This window comes from Cherax quadricarinatus, chromosome 14 (assembly GCF_038502225.1).
Source record: "Cherax quadricarinatus isolate ZL_2023a chromosome 14, ASM3850222v1, whole genome shotgun sequence".
Lineage (NCBI taxonomy): Eukaryota > Metazoa > Arthropoda > Malacostraca > Decapoda > Parastacidae > Cherax > Cherax quadricarinatus.
The window spans coordinates 48,939,780-48,960,101 of record NC_091305.1 but is presented as its reverse complement, the minus strand read 5'-3'; the positions used below and the strand labels follow the sequence as shown (position 1 = coordinate 48,960,101).

Sequence of the window (20,322 nt, the reverse complement as noted above, 5' to 3'; positions counted from 1 at the left end):
AATTTTTATGACCACTGTAGTTTGATTGGGAGTTAAGAAAAGCTGATAGAAAAATGCAATGTAGAAATTGGGCAGTGGGTATAGACTTATGGGTGGGAAATTGAGTGATAGTTGCAGTATAAAGTTCTGTAGATTGGATGGTGTGAAAGGACAATGAAAGGAGTACTGTATGTATTTAATGTAACCATATTTTTCAGGGGGTCCGTTGAGTGCTGCAGACACCATCAGCTTGCTGACCCATGGCAGATTGTTCCGGGAGGCTGTTCGCCTAGCAAGGCTGTTTGAGCATCCTGTGACACCTGTTCTGAAAGGGTTGGCCCATGCATGTCTTCATCCTCTAGTCCCACGAAGCAGTGTCTGTAATTCTCAAGAAGAAAATGGCATTATTAGTGAGTATCTCTGGAGCCTGGGTCAGTATAACTGCTTCATTCTTCCATCCCTCCAGCCCTCTCCACTCCCTCTTTCCTCTGTTCTTAACCTTTTCGCTGTCCATCACACAGAACTATGACATTGAGTCCAGGGTCCATCATAAGAACATAAGAAATGAGGAGCACTGCAGCAGGCCTGTTAGCCCATACTAGGCAGGTCCTTCACAATCCATCCCACTAACAGAATATTTGCCCAATTCAATTTTCAATTCTACCCAAGGAACAAGCTTTGATAATTCTATTAACTCATGCGCAAGTCCCACTCAAATCTAACTCCTCTCACTTATGTATTTATCAAACCTAAATTTGAAACTACCCAAGGTCTTAGCCTCAATAACCCTACTAGGTACAATGTTCCACTCATCAGCTACCCTATTTCCAAACCAATACTTTCCTATATCCTTTCTAAATCTAATCTTGTCTAATTTGAATCCATTATTGTGGGTTCTCTCTTGGGGAGATATCCTCAAAACCTTATTAATATCTCCTTTATTAATACCCATCTTCCACTTGTACACTTTGATTATGTCTCCCTTCATTCTTCGTCTTACAAGTGAATGTAATTTAAGGGACTTCAATCTCTCTTCATACGGAAGATTTCTAATGCAATGAATTAATTTTGTCATACATCGCTGAATGTTTTCTAACAAATTTATATCCATTCTGTAAAATGGAGATCAGAACCAAGCTGTGTAATCTAGGTGAGGCCTTACTAATGATGTATAAAGCTAAAGTATAACCGTTGGACTTCTGTTGCTTACACTTTTTTTTTTTTTTTTTTTTTTATCACACCGGCCGATTCCCACCAAGGCAGGGTGGCCCGAAAAAGAAAAACTTTCACCATCATTCACTCCATCACTGTCTTGCCAGAAGGGTGCTTTACACTACAGTTTTTAAACTGCAACATTAACACCCCTCCTTCAGAGTGCAGGCACTGTACTTCCCATCTCCAGGACTCAAGTCCGGCCTGCCAGTTTCCCTGAATCCCTTCATAAATGTTACTTTGCTCACACTCCAACAGCACGTCAAGTATTAAAAACCATTTGTCTCCATTCACTCCTATCAAACACGCTCACGCATGCCTGCTGGAAGTCCAAGCCCCTCGCACACAAAACCTCCTTTACCCCCTCCCTCCAACCCTTCCTAGGCCGACCCCTACCCCGCCTTCCTTCCACTACAGACTGATACACTCTTGAAGTCATTCTGTTTCGCTCCATTCTCTCTACATGTCCGAACCACCTCAACAACCCTTCCTCAGCCCTCTGGACAACAGTTTTGGTAATCCCGCACCTCCTCCTAACTTCCAAACTACGAATTCTCTGCATTATATTCACACCACACATTGCCCTCAGACATGACATCTCCACTGCCTCCAGCCTTCTCCTCGCTGCAACATTCATCACCCACGCTTCACACCCATATAAGAGCGTTGGTAAAACTATACTCTCATACATTCCTCTCTTTGCCTCCAAGGACAAAGTTCTTTGTCTCCACAGACTCCTAAGTGCACCACTCACTCTTTTTCCCTCATCAATTCTATGATTCACCTCATCTTTCATAGACCCATCCGCTGACACGTCCACTCCCAAATATCTGAATACGTTCACCTCCTCCATACTCTCTCCCTCCAATCTGATATTCAATCTTTCATCACCTAATCTTTTTGTTATCCTCATAACCTTACTCTTTCCTGTATTCACCTTTAATTTTCTTCTTTTGCACACCCTACCAAATTCATCCACCAATCTCTGCAACTTCTCTTCAGAATCTCCCAAGAGCACAGTGTCATCAGCAAAGAGCAGCTGTGACAACTCCCACTTTGTGTGTGATTCTTTATCTTTCAACTCCACGCCTCTTGCCAAGACCCTCGCATTTACTTCTCTTACAACCCCATCTATAAATATATTAAACAACCACGGTGACATCACACATCCTTGTCTAAGGCCTACTTTTACTGGGAAAAAATTTCCTTCTTTCCTACATACTCTAACTTGAGCCTCACTATCCTCGTAAAAACTCTTCACTGCTTTCAGTAACCTACCTCCTACACCATACACTTGCAACATCTGCCACATTGCCCCCCTATCCACCCTGTCATACGCCTTTTCCAAATCCATAAATGCCACAAAGACCTCTTTAGCCTTATCTAAATACTGTTCACTTATATGTTTCACTGTAAACACCTGGTCCACACACCCCCTACCTTTCCTAAAGCCTCCTTGTTCATCTGCTATCCTATTCTCCGTCTTACTCTTAATTCTTTCAATTATAACTCTACCATACACTTTACCAGGTACACTCAACAGACTTATCCCCCTATAATTTTTGCACTCTCTTTTATCCCCTTTGCCTTTATACAAAGGAACTATGCATGCTCTCTGCCAATCCCTAGGTACCTTACCCTCTTCCATACATTTATTAAATAATTGCACCAACCACTCCAAAACTATATCCCCACCTGCTTTTAACATTTCTATCTTTATCCCATCAATCCCGGCTGCCTTACCCCCTTTCATTTTACCTACTGCCTCACGAACTTCCCCCACACTCACAACTGGCTCTTCCTCACTCCTACAAGATGTTATTCCTCCTTGCCCTATACACGAAATCACAGCTTCCCTATCTTCATCAACATTTAACAATTCCTCAAAATATTCCTTCCATCTTCCCAATACCTCTAACTCTCCATTTAATAACTCTCCTCTCCTATTTTTAACTGACAAATCCATTTGTTCTCTAGGCTTTCTTAACTTGTTAATCTCACTCCAAAACTTTTTCTTATTTTCAACGAAATTTGTTGATAACATCTCACCCACTCTCTCATTTGCTCTCTTTTTACATTGCTTCACCACTCTCTTAACTTCTCTCTTTTTCTCCATATACTCTTCCCTCCTTGCATCACTTCTACTTTGTAAAAACTTCTCATATGCTAACTTTTTCTCCCTTACTACTCTCTTTACATCATCATTCCACCAATCGCTCCTCTTCCCTCCTGCACCCACTTTCCTGTAACCACAAACTTCTGCTGAACACTCTAACACTACATTTTTAAACCTTCCCCATACCTCTTCGACCCCATTGCCTATGCTCTCATTAGCCCATCTATCCTCCAATAGCTGTTTATATCTTACCCTAACTGCCTCCTCTTTTAGTTTATAAACCTTCACCTCTCTCTTCCCTGATGCTTCTATTCTCCTTGTATCCCATCTACCTTTTACTCTCAGTGTAGCTACAACTAGAAAGTGATCTGATATATCTGTGGCCCCTCTATAAACATGTACATCCTGAAGTCTACTCAACAGTCTTTTATCTACCAATACATAATCCAACAAACTACTGTCATTTCGCCCTACATCATATCGTGTATACTTATTTATCCTCTTTTTCTTAAAATATGTATTACCTATAACTAAACCCCTTTCTATACAAAGTTCAATCAAAGGGCTCCCATTATCATTTACACCTGGCACCCCAAACTTACCTACCACACCCTCTCTAAAAGTTTCTCCTACTTTAGCATTCAAGTCCCCTACCACAATTACTCTCTCACTTGGTTCAAAGGCTCCTATACATTCACTTAACATCTCCCAAAATCTCTCTCTCTCCTCTGCATTCCTCTCTTCTCCAGGTGCATACACGCTTATTATGACCCACTTCTCGCATCCAACCTTTACTTTAATCCACATAATTCTTGAATTTACACATTCATATTCTCTTTTCTCCTTCCATAACTGATCATTTAACATTACTGCTACCCCTTCCTTTGCTCTAACTCTCTCAGATACTCCAGATTTAATCCCATTTATTTCCCCCCACTGAAACTCTCCTACCCCCTTCAGCTTTGTTTCGCTTAGGGCTTACACTTCTTGATATAAATCCCAGCAATCTATTTGCCTTATTATGCACGCTTAGGCACTGCTGTCTTGGTTTAAGTTTGCTGCTGACCATAACCCCCAAATCCTTTTTGCATTCTATACAGCTAAGTTCAACATTATTAAGCTGGTAGGTGCTAGGGTTATGAACATTTCCGAGCTTTAGAACTTTACGTTTATCTACATTGAACTGCATCTGGCATTTTTCCGACCACGAATTGAGTTTGTCTAAATCCTCCTGAAGTTGCGAGACATCAACGTCTGAATCGATTATCCTACCTATCTTCGTGTCATCAGCAAATTTGCTTATGTCACTAGTAATTCCCTTGTCAAGATCATTTATATATACATATTATAAACAACAATGGGCCTAAAACTGATCATTGCGGAATGCCACTTGTTACAGATCCCCACTCAGATTTAACCTCATTTATGCACACTCTCTGCTTCCTATTAGTGAGCCATGACTCAATCCATGACAGCACTTTTCCCCCAATGCCATGAGCAGCCACTTTCTTCAACAGTCTCTGATGTGGTGGTACTCTATCAGAAGCCTTACTAAAATCTAAATAAACAATATCGTATTCTTTATGACTCACGAAATCGTAATGACACGATTGCAAACAAACCATACCACGGGCGGGATTTGAACCCGCGGTCAGAGAATCTCAAAACTCCAGACCGCCGCGTTAGCCACTGGGCCAGCTAGCTTCAATAAGATTCGTCCATCTAGGTAAGTTTCTACACCATAGGAAGGCTAGCATAGGTACCACTGTGTCCACAAATGCAAGTTTTTACAGACGAATCTCCTGCTAGCATGGCCGTGACGAACTCTAGCTCAAGTCCCCTCAAAGCCGTCAACATGACTCACGAAATCATAATGACACGATTGCAAACAAACCATTCCACAGGCGGGATTTGAACCCACGGTCAGAGAGTCTCAAAACTCCAGACCGTTGAGTTAGCCACTGGGCCAGCTAGCTTCAATAAGATTCGTCCAACTAGGTATATTTATACACCATAGGAAGGCTAGCATAGGCACCACTGTGTCCACAAATGCAAGTTTTGTACAGACGAATCTCCCGCTAGCATGGCCGTTTGCAATCGTGTCATTACGATTTCGTGAGTCATGTTGAGGGCTTTGAGAGGACTTGAGCTAGAGTTCGTCACGGCCATGCTAGCGGGAGATTCGTCTGTAAAAACTTGCATTTGTGGACACAGTGGTGCCTATGCTAGCCTTCCTATGGTGGAGAAATATACCTAGTTGGACGAATCTTATTGAAGCTAGCTGGCCCAGTGGGTAATGCGACGGTCTGGAGTTCTGAGACACTCTGACCGCGGGTTCAAATCCCGCCCGTGGTATGGTTCGTATTCTTTATCCTGATCAACCGCCTCAAAAGCTTTGCTGAAGAAGGTTAATAAATTAGTTAGGCAGGAATGGCCCCTGGTGAATCCATGTCGAGTATCATTAATCAAATTATGCCTATCGAGATGGCTTCTTATATTATCAGCTATTATTGACTAGTAATTTGCCTACAATTGACGTTAGGCTTATTGTGTGGTACTTTGACGGTAACAACTTGTCCCCTGCTTTAAAAATAGGAATTACATTAGCCATCTTCCACTTATCACGCACTACACCTGTTTGAAAAGATAAATTAAAAATATTAGTTAAAGGTTTACAGAGTTCCATTTTGCATTCCTTAAGAAACCTAGAAAAAAGCTCAGCAGGACCAGTCAGTTTATTTTGCTTCAAACGGTCAATCTGTTTGATAACTATTTTGCTAGTGAATGTGATATTACATAATTTATCTTCTTCAGGCCCACTAAAAAACCTAACTATTGGGATATTATTAGTGTCTTCCTGAGTAAAAACTGTGAGAAAATAATTATTAAAAATAGAACACATTTCATTCTCTTTGTCAGTAAGAACTCCATAGTTATTTTTAAGGGGACCTTCTCTTATCTCTAACTTTTGTTCTAGACACCTGGAAAAAACTTTTAGGGTTAAATTTCGAATCCCCTAGCAACTTTAATTTCATAGTCCTGTTTAGCTTTTCTTATCCCCTTTTTAATGCCCCTCTTAATGTCAATATACTGATTCATAAGATGACCCTCACCTCTTTTGATATGCCTATAAATTCTTTTTTTTCTGTCCTAAAAGATATTTGAGCCTATTATTCATCCATTTTGGATCATTTCTATGCGATCTAATTTCTTTATATGGGATAAATGTTCTTTGGACAGCATGCATAGTGTTCAGAAAACTCTCATATTGATAGCTCTCTTTGTTACCCCAGTCCACAGATGACAAGTGTTCTCTAAGCCCATTGTAATGTGCTGAGCAAAAATCTGGGACCGTTACTGAGTTATCCCTACTGTCATACTTCCATTCAATGCTAAAGGTAATTGATTTATGATCACTTGCGCGGAGTTCCTCTATAATTTCTAAATTATTAACAAGGGTTTCCTTGTTTGCCAAAACCAAATCAAGCAGGTTATTTCCCCTTGTAGGTTCTGTCACAAACTGCTTCAAAAAAAATCCTGAACTACTTCTAAGAAGTCGTTAGATTCTAAATTCCCAGTCAAGAAATTCCAATCAATTTGACTAAAGTTGAAGTCCCCTGAAATTACTACTTTATCATGCCTTGTGGCCTTAACAGTGTCCTCCTATAATAGTCTCCCTTGGTCCCTATGTAAGTTTGGGGGACTGTATATCACACCTTAACCCTTTAAGGGTCGACAGGCCCCCTCAGAGACTTGTTCTCAGGGTCGGCCAAATTTCAAAAAAAAAAAAAAAAATTTCTTATGAAAAGATAGAGAATCTTTTCCCGATCATCATGACACCAAAAGTATGAAATTTGCTGGAAAACTCACAGAATTATGCTCTCGCGAAGTTAGCGGTCTCGACGATGTTTACGCATCGGCGATTTTGCCCACTTTGAGCTATTTTTGGCCAATTCCAGTGTACTTGTCAACAAAAATCATAACTATTTCGCTAGAACTCCATTTTTCTATCGAATGAGTACAAGAAACCACCCATTTACCGTTTTCAACTATCCAATAAAGTTGTCAGAATTTAGAAATTTTGCCAATTTCACACAAATTTCAAAAGATGCCAATTTCCAAATAGGGTCCAGAATAAACAAGAAAGACATTCCTGGCACTAAAATAACATTTCCTCTGTTCATTAGTCACATCCCCAGGCCCCTCTTACATTTTTTTGCTTTCCTCTTTGAATTTTTATTCTCACAAAAAATAGAAGATTTACTGTTATGCAGACTACTGCATTGGTGTACAAATGGTATAAATATTATCAGTGCACTTGTGAAAGAATATTAGACTCAACCAGTTGACGTGTATTGGACGCATAGCATGATTTGTTTAGTTTTGAACTTAGGTAAAAATGGAACATTTCTGCTCTTTTGAGTGCAATTTCAAGGTAGTTTTCTTTGTAAAACCAGTCAAAATCATCTCATTTTCTGTAATATGTCTTCCATTCTATAAAATGAGACCAGGAAAACTAGAATACAGCAATAAAAACCATACGAAAATAAAGTGTAAAGTTGCTGTTTTAATCCAAAAACACGGTCAAAGTTTTTTTTTTCTCATTATGCACTGTGTGCTGCAGGATTTTTTTTATACCGCACACACTGACCACATAGATCCATTCTTTCATATGCAGGCCTACCAGCTTTCTCTCACTAGATTTAACCCTTTCAGGGTCCAAGGCCCAAATCTGGAGTCACGCACCAGTGTCCAAGAATTTTAAAAAAAAAAATTTGTTATTTTTTCTTATGAAATCGTAGAGAATCTTTTTGTGAAGGTAATAAAACAAAAAGTACGAAATTTGGTGGAAAATTGACGAAATTATGCTCTCGCGAATTTTGATGTGTCAGCGATATTTACGAATCAGCGATTTTGCCGACTTTGACTCCCATTTTAGGCCAATTACATTATTCCAATCAACCAAATTCTTAGCTATTTCACTAGTATTACTTCTATTCTATCGATTGAGCACAAGAAATCGCCAAGTCAACTGTTTCAACTACAAAATAAAGTGAGCGGAAATTGTTAATTTGGCCAATTTAACACAAAGTTCAAAATATTCCAATTTCAAAATAGGGTCCAGAATGAACAATGTAGGCATTCCTGGCACTAAACTAACATTTCCTCTGTTCATCAGTTATGTTTTGAGGCTTTACAAATAAATTCCATTTTGATTTTTTATTCACATAATGAATTTTTATTCACACCAAAAAATAGAAGATTTACTGTAATGCAATACTGTAATAATTGCATAAATATCATCACCATATTTGTGAATGTATATTAGACCCACCAGCTGACGTGTATTAGACTTGTGAGGTCGTTTGTTTACTCTTGAATATCGGCAAAAATTTAACATTTCCGCTACTTTGAGCTCAGTTTCAAGCCATTTCCAATGCTAAAACCAATCAAAATCATCTCTATTTCTGTAATATGTCTTCCATTCTATCAAATTAGACCAAGAAATCGCAAATACAACTATAAAAAACATACGAAAAAACACTGCAAAGTTGCTGTTTTAATCGAAAAATCATGATTTCATTTTTTTCTCTCATTATACACAGTGTGCTGCAGGATCTGTTTTATGTGGTGCACACATACCACATAGATGTATTCTCTCATATCTAGGCCCAAATGTACCACTCACAGTTTATCAGAGTGAGCTGAGCTCATGGCGTAGATCTACGGTTTGGACCCTGAACGTAAAGCCGTAGATCTACGGGATGGACCCTGAAAGGGTTAAGGGCGCTAGAATTTAGGCGTACTAGTACGTCAAAAACCCTGGTGCGTAAGCCGTACTAGTATGGCCGAAACCCTGGAAGGGTTAAATCAATTTTTCGTGCCGCTCTGAAAGTTCTATCTAAAGAGATTCTCTATGTGTTATTTCAGATTTTATACCCGTTTTTATACAACAGTTCCAGCTATCTCGGACATACAGTGCCACCCCACCCCCCCGTTCCCGATACTTCTGTCTACTTGGAACAATTTAAAACCCATTATGTGACATTCAGCAGGCATGTCCCGATTTTTCATATTGAACCATGAACAGTTAAGGCAATTACATCAATGTTACCTGCACTAGTTACTAATCTCAACTTGTCCATTTTATTCCTAGCACTACGACTATTTGTGTAATATATATTTAACCCTTTCAGGGTCCAAGGCCAAAATCTGAAGTCACGCACCAGTGTCCAAGAAATTTTGAAAAAAAAAAAAATTATTTTTTCTTACAGAATTAAAGAGCATATTTTTGTGAAGGTAATAAAACAAAAAAAAATAGAATCTGATCAGTACTTACCGAGATACAGTGCCAAGAAGTTTGTAGAAAATGATGTGGTGGCGGCAACATCGACGAATTCCACATACGCGTATTATATTATTTTGTTGTTTTAGTTGTTTTTTCTTTTCTTTTCCAATTTTTTTCTATTCCTACTAACATTTGGGGCCTGAGAGACCAATACTGTATATAATTTATATATATAAACTCACTGTATTGAACACAATAACCGCACTAAAGTTATTATCATATTATTGTTTACCACTGTTGTTTATTACAATAAACATGCACAAATATTGTATAATACTAATGTTCTATCATATATTTACATATTTACAATCACTGGACATGGTTTTAGAACTGCTGGAGCTTGTGGAACTCCTTGAAACAAGGCACCATGCACAGAGGCACCTTACATTCCTCACACATAAACCGAGTGTCTTTGCGTCTTTGTTGCCGTCGTTTTGTTTGTGCACAGACAATGCATCTCTTCTGAGCAAATTTCTTTTGAGTTGAAGGAAGCTGTATTATGAAATGATCACCTTCTCTTCTCAAACGCTTGGGTATATTGTGATGAATTCGAGGACCATGTTGTATTGCAGGTGTTGTTACCTGGTACTTCATTATGAGTTGTCTGACAACAGACAAACAAAATTCACCATACAGTGGTCTGTTACCAGTCTTTATTTGGTACATATTATATGCATTCAGCATTGAAATGTCCATGAGATGGAAGAAAAGTTTCATGTACCACTTGTAACTCTTACGAACACAGTCAACAAAACCAATCTGCATGTCACACTTGTCAAACAAGCGCATGTTTTGTGTATAATCAATCACTGTCACTGGTTTTCGAATACGTTCATTAGTCACTCGATCAACTTTGCCACCGTCTTGCATTTCATTACGGTGAATGGTTGTCAACAATGTGACATCTCGTTTGTCATGCCACCGTAATGCCATGATGTCATTGGCAGTAAACACCTGCACGTCATCACCACGAACACCTGCGTTGAGCCTGGGCATATGTTTACGATTAGAACGCACTGTGCCACACACATCTGTCTTGTTCACTCGCATGAAATCACTGAGTAATGGGCTTGTGTACCAGTTATCGGTATATAATGTATGGCCCTTACCAAGATAAGGTGCCATCATGTTTCTCACTACGTCACCTGATATACCCAATAACATCTTGGTATCTTTCAATGTTTTATTACCCGTGTATACAACAATATCCAACACCAGGCCACTGTCACAATCACAGAGTACAAACAATTTTATACCAAAGCGGTTCCTCTTGCTCGGTATATACTGCTTGAATGACAGTCTACCTTTGAACAAAATCAAAGACTCGTCAATTACAAGATTCTTGAATGGATAAAAGTACATCCTGAACTTTTGTTTGAGATACATGAAAACATTTCTAATCTTGTATAACCTGTCACTTCTGTCAGGCCTGGTTTTGTCAGAGAAGTGCAACATACGTAAGAGTAAGATAAACCTGTTCACTGGTATTATTTCACTGAAGGATGGGGTACAAATTAGCCGATCTGTGGACCAGTATGCTTTTATATTATGCTTATAGACGTGAGGCATAAGCATTATTGTTGCAAAAAGCAAATACATTTCTGCAACAGTCGTCTCTTTCCACCTGTGTAGTCTTGACTGTGGTGATAAGATCGTATTTGCCATGGTGTACTGAAAATACTTATTACTTTCCCTGACAATAGTTTCCATCAATGGCTGGTCAAAGAATAATTCAAAGAATTCCAGTTCATTGGCCGTGGTTCCAAGGGGACAGGTAGGTAGAATTCCACTTTGCGAGTCATCAAAGTGGTGAGGGCTGGGAACAAAATTGGGATTTTGCTGCCAATCCCAGATACGGTTTGCTGGTGGATACTGGACATCATAGGCTGGTTGTACGGGTGGTTGTGGCGGGCTGGTGGGTGACGCTCCGCTTTGTCCTTGAACTGACGAGTCAGCAGCGTGGGTTCCCGCGTGGCACAGCGAGTCACGCATGGCGGTGCCACTACCACCACCAGCCCCACTAACACCATCCACTGATGTCTGTGGCCCATCCATGCCAAGTGTAGCCACATCATCCTCACTATCACTACCTAAAACGGGTGTAGGGCCACGGGATGTACTACGGGATGTACTCCGTCCCCTGGGCATAGCATAGGGTACACTACCCGAGCGCATGCGGCGGCGCACATACCGACGCTTCACTGGTGAATATGTTTCCTCACTATCACTACTCGAATGATCGTCGAGCGCAATAAAATCACAATCCACGTCAGAATCATCGTCATTACTGAAGTCAGAGGCCAGGCCACGGGAAAATATTAGTTTTCTCTTACGTTTAGGAACAACCGACCGTGAGTCACGAGTGCCCACACCAGAGGTAGAAGGTCGATGATCGTTGGGGTTTTCTGCACTATTATCGATATCCTGGTCATTATTTTCGGTCACTAACTCATCAAAGCCGTAGAATTCGTCTTCATTTCCACTTCCATCAGTGTCAGAACTATCAGACAGGAAGAGGAGAGTCCCAATTTTCCGGGGAGTGAGAGCTGACTTGCGACGAGACATGGTGAACAAGGGTAACTGAGCCGGCGTTCCCACAATGCTATGCAGGCGCCTAGATTTTTTGTTTATGGCGCACACCCACCGCGCAGACCCATTCTCTCATATGTAGGCCTATGAGCGCTTTCGCGCTAAATTTGACGGCGCTAGAATTTTGGCGTAGATCTACGGTTTGTACACTCACCGACCAGCCGTAGATCTACGGGACGGACCCTGAAAGGGTTAAAGACCCTCCTTTCTTTTTACCCTTCCTGCTCCTTTCTGTTCTTCCACTATACCTACTACTGTCAACATTACTGTTAAGATTTATAATTTCAAAGCCTAAATCAATGTTTCAACTCTCTCTATTTTCCATTTCTATACCGATACCTCTAACTAGTCCTAGTTTAAAGTACTCACAACACCCTCAACTGAGCTAGCAAGAAAACCCACACCTGCCCTGGGTAAGTGAAATATAAGAGTATCAAAGATAACATAATCGAAGTACAGACATGTATGCACTGGGCTCCAGACCAGCAAAATGAGATCAGTTATGAAGGTGCCTTCACCAAATTCAATTTCAATAACAGAAACATACAGTTATATCAGGTTAACAATGTCTTAAATGAAACAAGCTGGGAAGATTTTTTTTTTTTTTTTTTCAACAAGTCGGCTGTCTCCCACCGAGGCAGGGTGACCCCAAAAAAAAGAAAGAAAATCCCCAAAAAGAAAATACTTTCATCATCATTCAACACTTTCACCACACTCGCACATTATCACTGTTTTTGCAGAGGTGCTCAGAATACAACAATTTAGAAGCATACACATATAAAGATACACAACATATCCCTCCAAACTGCCAATATCCCAAACCCCTCCTTTAAAGTGCAGGCATTGTACTTCCCATTTCCAGGACTCAAGTCCGACTATATGAAAATAACCGGTTTCCCTGAATTTTTTTTTTTTTTTTTTCAACAAGTCGGCCGTCTCCCACCGATGCAGGGTGACCCAAAAAAGAAAGAAAATCCCCAAAAAGAAAATACTTTCATCATCATTCAACACTTTCACCACACTCTCACATTATCACTGTTTTTGCAGAGGTGCTCAGAATACAACAGTCTAGAAGCATACACATATAAAGATACACAACATATCCCTCCAAACTGCCAATATCCCAAACCCCTCCTTTAAAGTGCAGGCATTGTACTTCCCATTTCCAGGACTCAAGTCCGACTATATGAAAATAACCGGTTTCCCTGAATCCCTTCACTAAATATTACCCTGCTCACACTCCAACAGATCGTCAGGTCCCAAGTACCATTCGTCTCCATTCACTCCTATCTAACACGCTCATGCACGCTTGCTGGAAGTCCAAGCCCCTTGCCCACAAAACCTCCTTTACCCCCTCTCTCCAACCCTTTCGAGAACGACCCCTACCCCGCCTTCCTTCCCCTATAGATTTATATGCTTTCCATGTCATTCTACTTTGATCCATTCTCTCTAAATGAACAAACCACCTCAACAACCCCTCTTCTGCCCTCTGACTAATTATTAATACTTTTATTAACTCCACACCTTCTCCTAATTTCCACACTCCGAATTTTCTGCATAATATTTACACCACACATTGCCCTTAGACAGGACATCTCCACTGCCTCCAACCGTCTCCTCGCTGCTGCATTTACCACCCAAGCTTCACACCCATATAAGAGTGTTGGTACTACTATACTTTCATACATTCCCTTCTTTGCCTCCATAGATAACGTTTTTTGACTCCACATATACCTCAACGCACCACTCACCTTTTTTCCCTCATCAATTCTATGATTAACCTCATCCTTCATAAATCCATCCGCCGACACGTCAACTCCCAAGTATCTGAAAACATTCACTTCTTCCATACTCCTCCTCCCCAATTTGATATCCAATTTTTCTTTATCTAAATCATTTGACACCCTCATCACCTTACTCTTTTCTATGTTCACTTTCAACTTTCTACCTTTACACACATTCCCAAACTCATCCACTAACCTTTGCAATTTTTCTTTAGAATCTCCCATAAGCACAGTATCATCAGCAAAAAGTAACTGTGTCAATTCCCATTTTGAATTTGATTCCCCATAATTTAATCCCACCCCTCTCCCAAACACCCTAGCATTTACTTCCTTTACAACCCCATCTATAAATATATTAAACAACCATGGTGACATTACACATTCCTGTCTAAGACCTACTTTTACCGGGAAGTAGTCTCCCTCTCTTCTACACACCCTAACCTGAGCCTCACTATCCTCATAAAAACTCTTTACAGCATTTAATAACTTACCACCTATTCCATATACTTACAACATCTGCCACATTGCTCCTCTATCCACTCTATCATATGCCTTTTCTAAATCCATAAATGCAATAAAAACTTCCCTATCTTTATCTAAATACTGTTCACATATATGCTTCAATGTAAACACCTGATCTACACATCCCCTACCCACTCTGAAACCTCCTTGCTCATCCGCAATCCTACATTCTGTCTTACCTCTAATTCTTTCAATTATAACCCTACCGTACACTTTTCCTGGTATACTCAGTAAGCTTATTCCTCTATAATTTTTACAGTCTCTTTTGTCCTCTTTCCCTTTATATTAAGGGACTATGCATGCTCTCTGCCAATCCCTAGGTACCTTCCCCTCTTTCATACATTTATTAAACAAAAGTACCAACCACTCCAACACTATCCCCCCCTGCTTTTAACATTTCTGTCATGATCCCATCAGTTCCAGCTGCTTTACCCCCTTTCATTTTACGTAATGCCTCACGTACCTCCCCCACACTTACATTCTGCTCTTCTTCACTCCTAAAAGATGGTATACCTCCCTGACCAGTGCATGAAATTACTGCCTCTGTTTCTTCCTTAACATTTAAAAGTTCCTCAAAATATTCTCACCATCTACCCAATACCTCCATCTCCCCATCTACTAACTCCCCTACTCTGTTTTTAACTGACAAATCCATATTTTCCCTAGGCTTTCTTAACTTGTTTAACTCACTCCAAAATTTTTTCTTATTTTCATTAAAATTTCTTGACAGTGCCTCTCCCACTCTATCATCTGCTCTCCTTTTGCACTCTCTCACCACTCTCTTTACCTTTCTTTTACTCTCTATATACTCTGTTCTTCTTATAACACTTCTGCTTTGTAAAAACCTCTCATAAGCTACCTTTTTCTCTTTTATCACACCCTTTACTTCATCATTCCACCAATCACTCCTCTTTCCTCCTGCCCCCATCCTCCTATAACCACAAACTTCTGCCCCACATTCTAATACTGCATTTTTAAAACTATTCCAACCCTCTTCAACCCCCCCACTACTCATCTTTGCACTAGCCCACCTTTCTGCCAATAGTCGCTTATATCTCACCCGAACTTCCTCCTCCCTTAGTTTATACACTTTCACCTCCCTCTTACTTGTTGTTGCCACCTTCCTCTTTTCCCATCTACCTCTTACTCTAACTGTAGCTACAGCTAAATAATGATCCGATATATCAGTTGCCCCTCTATAAACATGTACATCCTGGAGCCTACCCATCAACCTTTTATCCACCAATACATAATCTAATAAACTACTTTCATTACGTGCTACATCATACCTTGTATATTTATTTATCCTCTTTTTCATAAAATATGTATTACTTATTACCAAATTTCTTTCTACACGTAGCTCAATTAAAGGCTCCCCATTTACATTTACCCCTGGCACCCCAAATTTACCTACTACTCCCTCCATAACATTTTTACCCACTTTAGCATTGAAATCCCCAACCACCATTACTCTCACACTTGATTCAAAACTCCCCATGCATTCACTCAACATTTCCCAAAATCTCTCTCTCTCCTCTACACTTCTCTCTTCTCCAGATGCATACACGCTTATTATAACCCACTTTTCACATCCAATCTTTATTTTACTCCACATAATCCTTGAATTAATACATTTATAGTCCCTCTTTTCCTGCCATAGCTTATCCTTCAACATTATTGCTACTCCTTCTTTAGCTCTAACTCTATTTGAAACCCCTGACCTAAATATTACCCTGCTCACACTCCAACAGATCGTCAGGTCCCAAGTACCATTCGTCTCTATTCACTCCTATCTAACACGCTCAGGCACGCTTGCTGGAAGTCCAAGCCCCTTGCCCACAAAACCTCCTTTACCCCCTCTCTCCAACCCTTTCGAGGACGACCCCTACCCCGCCTTCCTTCCCCTATAGATTTATATGCTTTCCATGTCATTCTACTTTGATCCATTCTCTCTAAATGACCAAACCACCTCAACAACCCCTCTTCTGCCCTCTGACTAATGCTTTTATTAACTCCACACCTTTTCCTAATTTCCACACTCCGAATTTTCTGCATAATATTTACACCACACATTGCCTTTAAACAGGACATCTCCACTGCCTCCAACCGTCTCCTCGCTGCTGCATTTACCACCCAAGCTTCACACCCATATAAGAGTGTTGGTACTACTATACTTTCATACATTCCCTTCTTTGCCTCCATAGATAACGTTTTTTGACTCCACATATACCTCAACGCACCACTCACCTTTTTTCCCTCATCAATTCTATGATTAACCTCATCCTTCATAAATCCATCAGCCGACATGTCAACTCCCAAGTATCTGAAAACATTCACTTCTTCCATACTCCTCCTCCCCAATTTGATATCCAATTTTTCTTTATCTAAATCATTTGACACCCTCATCACCTTACTCTTTTCTATGTTCACTTTCAACTTTCTACCTTTACACACATTCCCAAACTCATCCACTAACCTTTGCAATATTTCTTTAGAATCTCCCATAAGCACAGTATCATCAGCAAAAAGTAACTGTGTCAATTCCCATTTTGAATTTGATTCCTCAAAATTTAATCCCACCCCTCTCCCGGACACCCTAGCATTTACTTCCTTTACAACCCCATCTATAAATATAATAAACAACCATGGTGACATTACACATCCCTGTCTAAGACCTACTTTTACTGGGAAGTAGTCTCCCTCTCTTCTACACACCCTAACCTGAGCCTCACTATCCTCATAAAAACTCTTTACAGCATTTAATAACTTACCACCTATTCCATATACTTGCAACATCTGCCACATTGCTCCTCTATCCACTCTATCATATGCCTTTTCTAAATCCATAAATGCAATAAAAACTTCCCTACCTTTATCTAAATACTGTTCACATATATGCTTCAATGTAAACACTTGATCTACACATCCCCTACCCACTCTGAAACCTCCTTGCTCATCCGCAATCCTACATTCTGTCTTACCTCTAATTCTTTCAATTATAACCCTACCGTACACTTTTCCTGGTATACTCAGTAAACTTATTCCTTTATAATTTTTACAGTCTCTTTTGTCCCCTTTCCCTTTATATAAAGGGACTATACATGCTCTCCTCCAATCCCTAGGTACCTTCCCCTCTTTCATACATTTATTAAACAAAAGTACCAACCACTCCAACACTATATCCCCTCTGCTTTTAACATTTCTCTCATGATCCCATCAGTTCCAGCTGCTTTACCCCCTTTCATTTTACGTAATGCCTCACGTACCTCCCCCACACTTACATTCTGCTCTTCTTCACTCCTAAAAGATGGTATACCTCCCTGACCAGTGCATGAAATTACTGCCTCTGTTTCTTCCTTAACATTTAAAAGTTCCTCAAAATATTCTCGCCATCTACCTAATACCTCCATCTCCCCATCTACTAACTCCCCTACTCTGTTTTTAACTGACAAATCCATACTTTCCCTAGGCTTTCTTAACTTGTTTAACTCACTCCAAAATTTTTTCTTTTTTTTTATTTTTTTTTTTATTATCACACCGGCCGATTCCCACCAAGGCAGGGTGGCCCGAAAAAGAAAAACTTTCACCATCATTCACTCCATCACTGTCTTGCCAGAAGGGTGCTTTACACTACAGTTTTTAAACTGCAACATTAACACCCCTCCTTCAGAGTGCAGGCACTGTACTTCCCATCTCCAGGACTCAAGTCCGGCCTGCCGGTTTCCCTGAATCCCTTCATAAATGTTACTTTGCTCACACTCCAACAGCACGTCAAGTATTAAAAACCATTTGTCTCCATTCACTCCTATCAAACACGCTCACGCATGCCTGCTGGAAGTCCAAGCCCCTCGCACACAAAACCTCCTTTACCCCCTCCCTCCAACCCTTCCTAGGCCGACCCCTACCCCGCCTTCCTTCCACTACAGACTGATACACTCTTGAAGTCATTCTGTTTCGCTCCATTCTCTCTACATGTCCGAACCACCTCAACAACCCTTCCTCAGCCCTCTGGACAACAGTTTTGGTAATCCCGCACCTCCTCCTAACTTCCAAACTACGAATTCTCTGCATTATATTCACACCACACATTGCCCTCAGACATGACATCTCCACTGCCTCCAGCCTTCTCCTCGCTGCAACATTCATCACCCACGCTTCACACCCATATAAGAGCGTTGGTAAAACTATACTCTCATACATTCCCCTCTTTGCCTCCAAGGACAAAGTTCTTTGTCTCCACAGACTCCTAAGTGCACCACTCACTCTTTTTCCCTCATCAATTCTATGATTCACCTCATCTTTCATAGACCCATCCGCTGACACGTCCACTCCCAAATATCTGAATACGTTCACCTCCTCCATACTCTCTCCCTCCAATCTGATATTCAATCTTTCATCACCTAATCTTTTTGTTATCCTCATAACCTTACTCTTTCCTGTATTCACCTTTAATTTTCTTCTTTTGCACACCCTACCAAATTCATCCACCAATCTCTGCAACTTCTCTTCAGAATCTCCCAAGAGCACAGTGTCATCAGCAAAGAGCAGCTGTGACAACTCCCACTTTGTGTGTGATTCTTTATCTTTTAACTCCACGCCTCTTGCCAAGACCCTCGCATTTACTTCTCTTACAACCCCATCTATAAATATATTAAACAACCACGGTGACATCACACATCCTTGTCTAAGGCCTACTTTTACTGGGAAAAAATTTCCCTCTTTCCTACATACTCTAACTTGAGCCTCACTATCCTCGTAAAAACTCTTCACTGCTTTCAGTAACCTACCTCCTACACCATACACTTGCAACATCTGCCACATTGCCCCCCTATCCACCCTGTCATACGCCTTTTCCAAATCCATAAATGCCACAAAGACCTCTTTAGCCTTATCTAAATACTGTTCACTTATATGTTTCACTGTAAACACCTGGTCCACACACCCCCTACCTTTCCTAAAGCCTCCTTGTTCATCTGCTATCCTATTCTCCGTCTTACTCTTAATTCTTTCAATTATAACTCTACCATACACTTTACCAGGTACACTCAACAGACTTATCCCCCTATAATTTTTGCACTCTCTTTTATCCCCTTTGCCTTTATACAAAGGAACTATGCATGCTCTCTGCCAATCCCTAGGTACCTTACCCTCTTCCATACATTTATTAAACAATTGCACCAACCACTCCAAAACTATATCCCCACCTGCTTTTAACATTTCTATCTTTATCCCATCAATCCCGGCTGCCTTACCCCCTTTCATTTTACCTACTGCCTCACGAACTTCCCCCACACTCACAACTGGCTCTTCCTCACTCCTACAAGATGTTATTCCTCCTTGCCCTATACACGAAATCACAGCTTCCCTATCTTCATCAACATTTAACAATTCCTCAAAATATTCCCTCCATCTTCCCAATACCTCTAACTCTCCATTTAATAACTCTCCTCTCCTATTTTTAACTGACAAATCCATTTGTTCTCTAGGCTTTCTTAACTTGTTAATCTCACTCCAAAACTTTTTCTTATTTTCAACAAAATTTGTTGATAACATCTCACCCACTCTCTCATTTGCTCTCTTTTTACATTGCTTCACCACTCTCTTAACCTCTCTCTTTTTCTCCATATACTCTTCCCTCCTTGCATCACTTCTACTTTGTAAAAACTTCTCATATGCTAACTTTTTCTCCCTTACTACTCTCTTTACATCATCATTCCACCAATCGCTCCTCTTCCCTCCTGCACCCACTTTCCTGTAACCACAAACTTCTG

General features: G+C 40.4%; 1 protein-coding gene across 3 annotated transcripts in view; it reads left to right on the top strand.

Moving 5' to 3' along the window:
- Nup160 (nuclear pore complex protein Nup160) overlaps nt 1–20,322 on the top strand; it is a 418,270-nt gene that overhangs the window by 323,627 nt on the left and 74,321 nt on the right. For all 3 annotated transcript variants that reach the window (XM_070084997.1, XM_070084995.1, XM_070084996.1), the window contains exon 16: nt 198–389. In XM_070084997.1, coding sequence (XP_069941098.1) covers nt 198–389 — 192 coding nt within the window. The remainder of the gene's footprint in view (nt 1–197; nt 390–20,322) is intronic.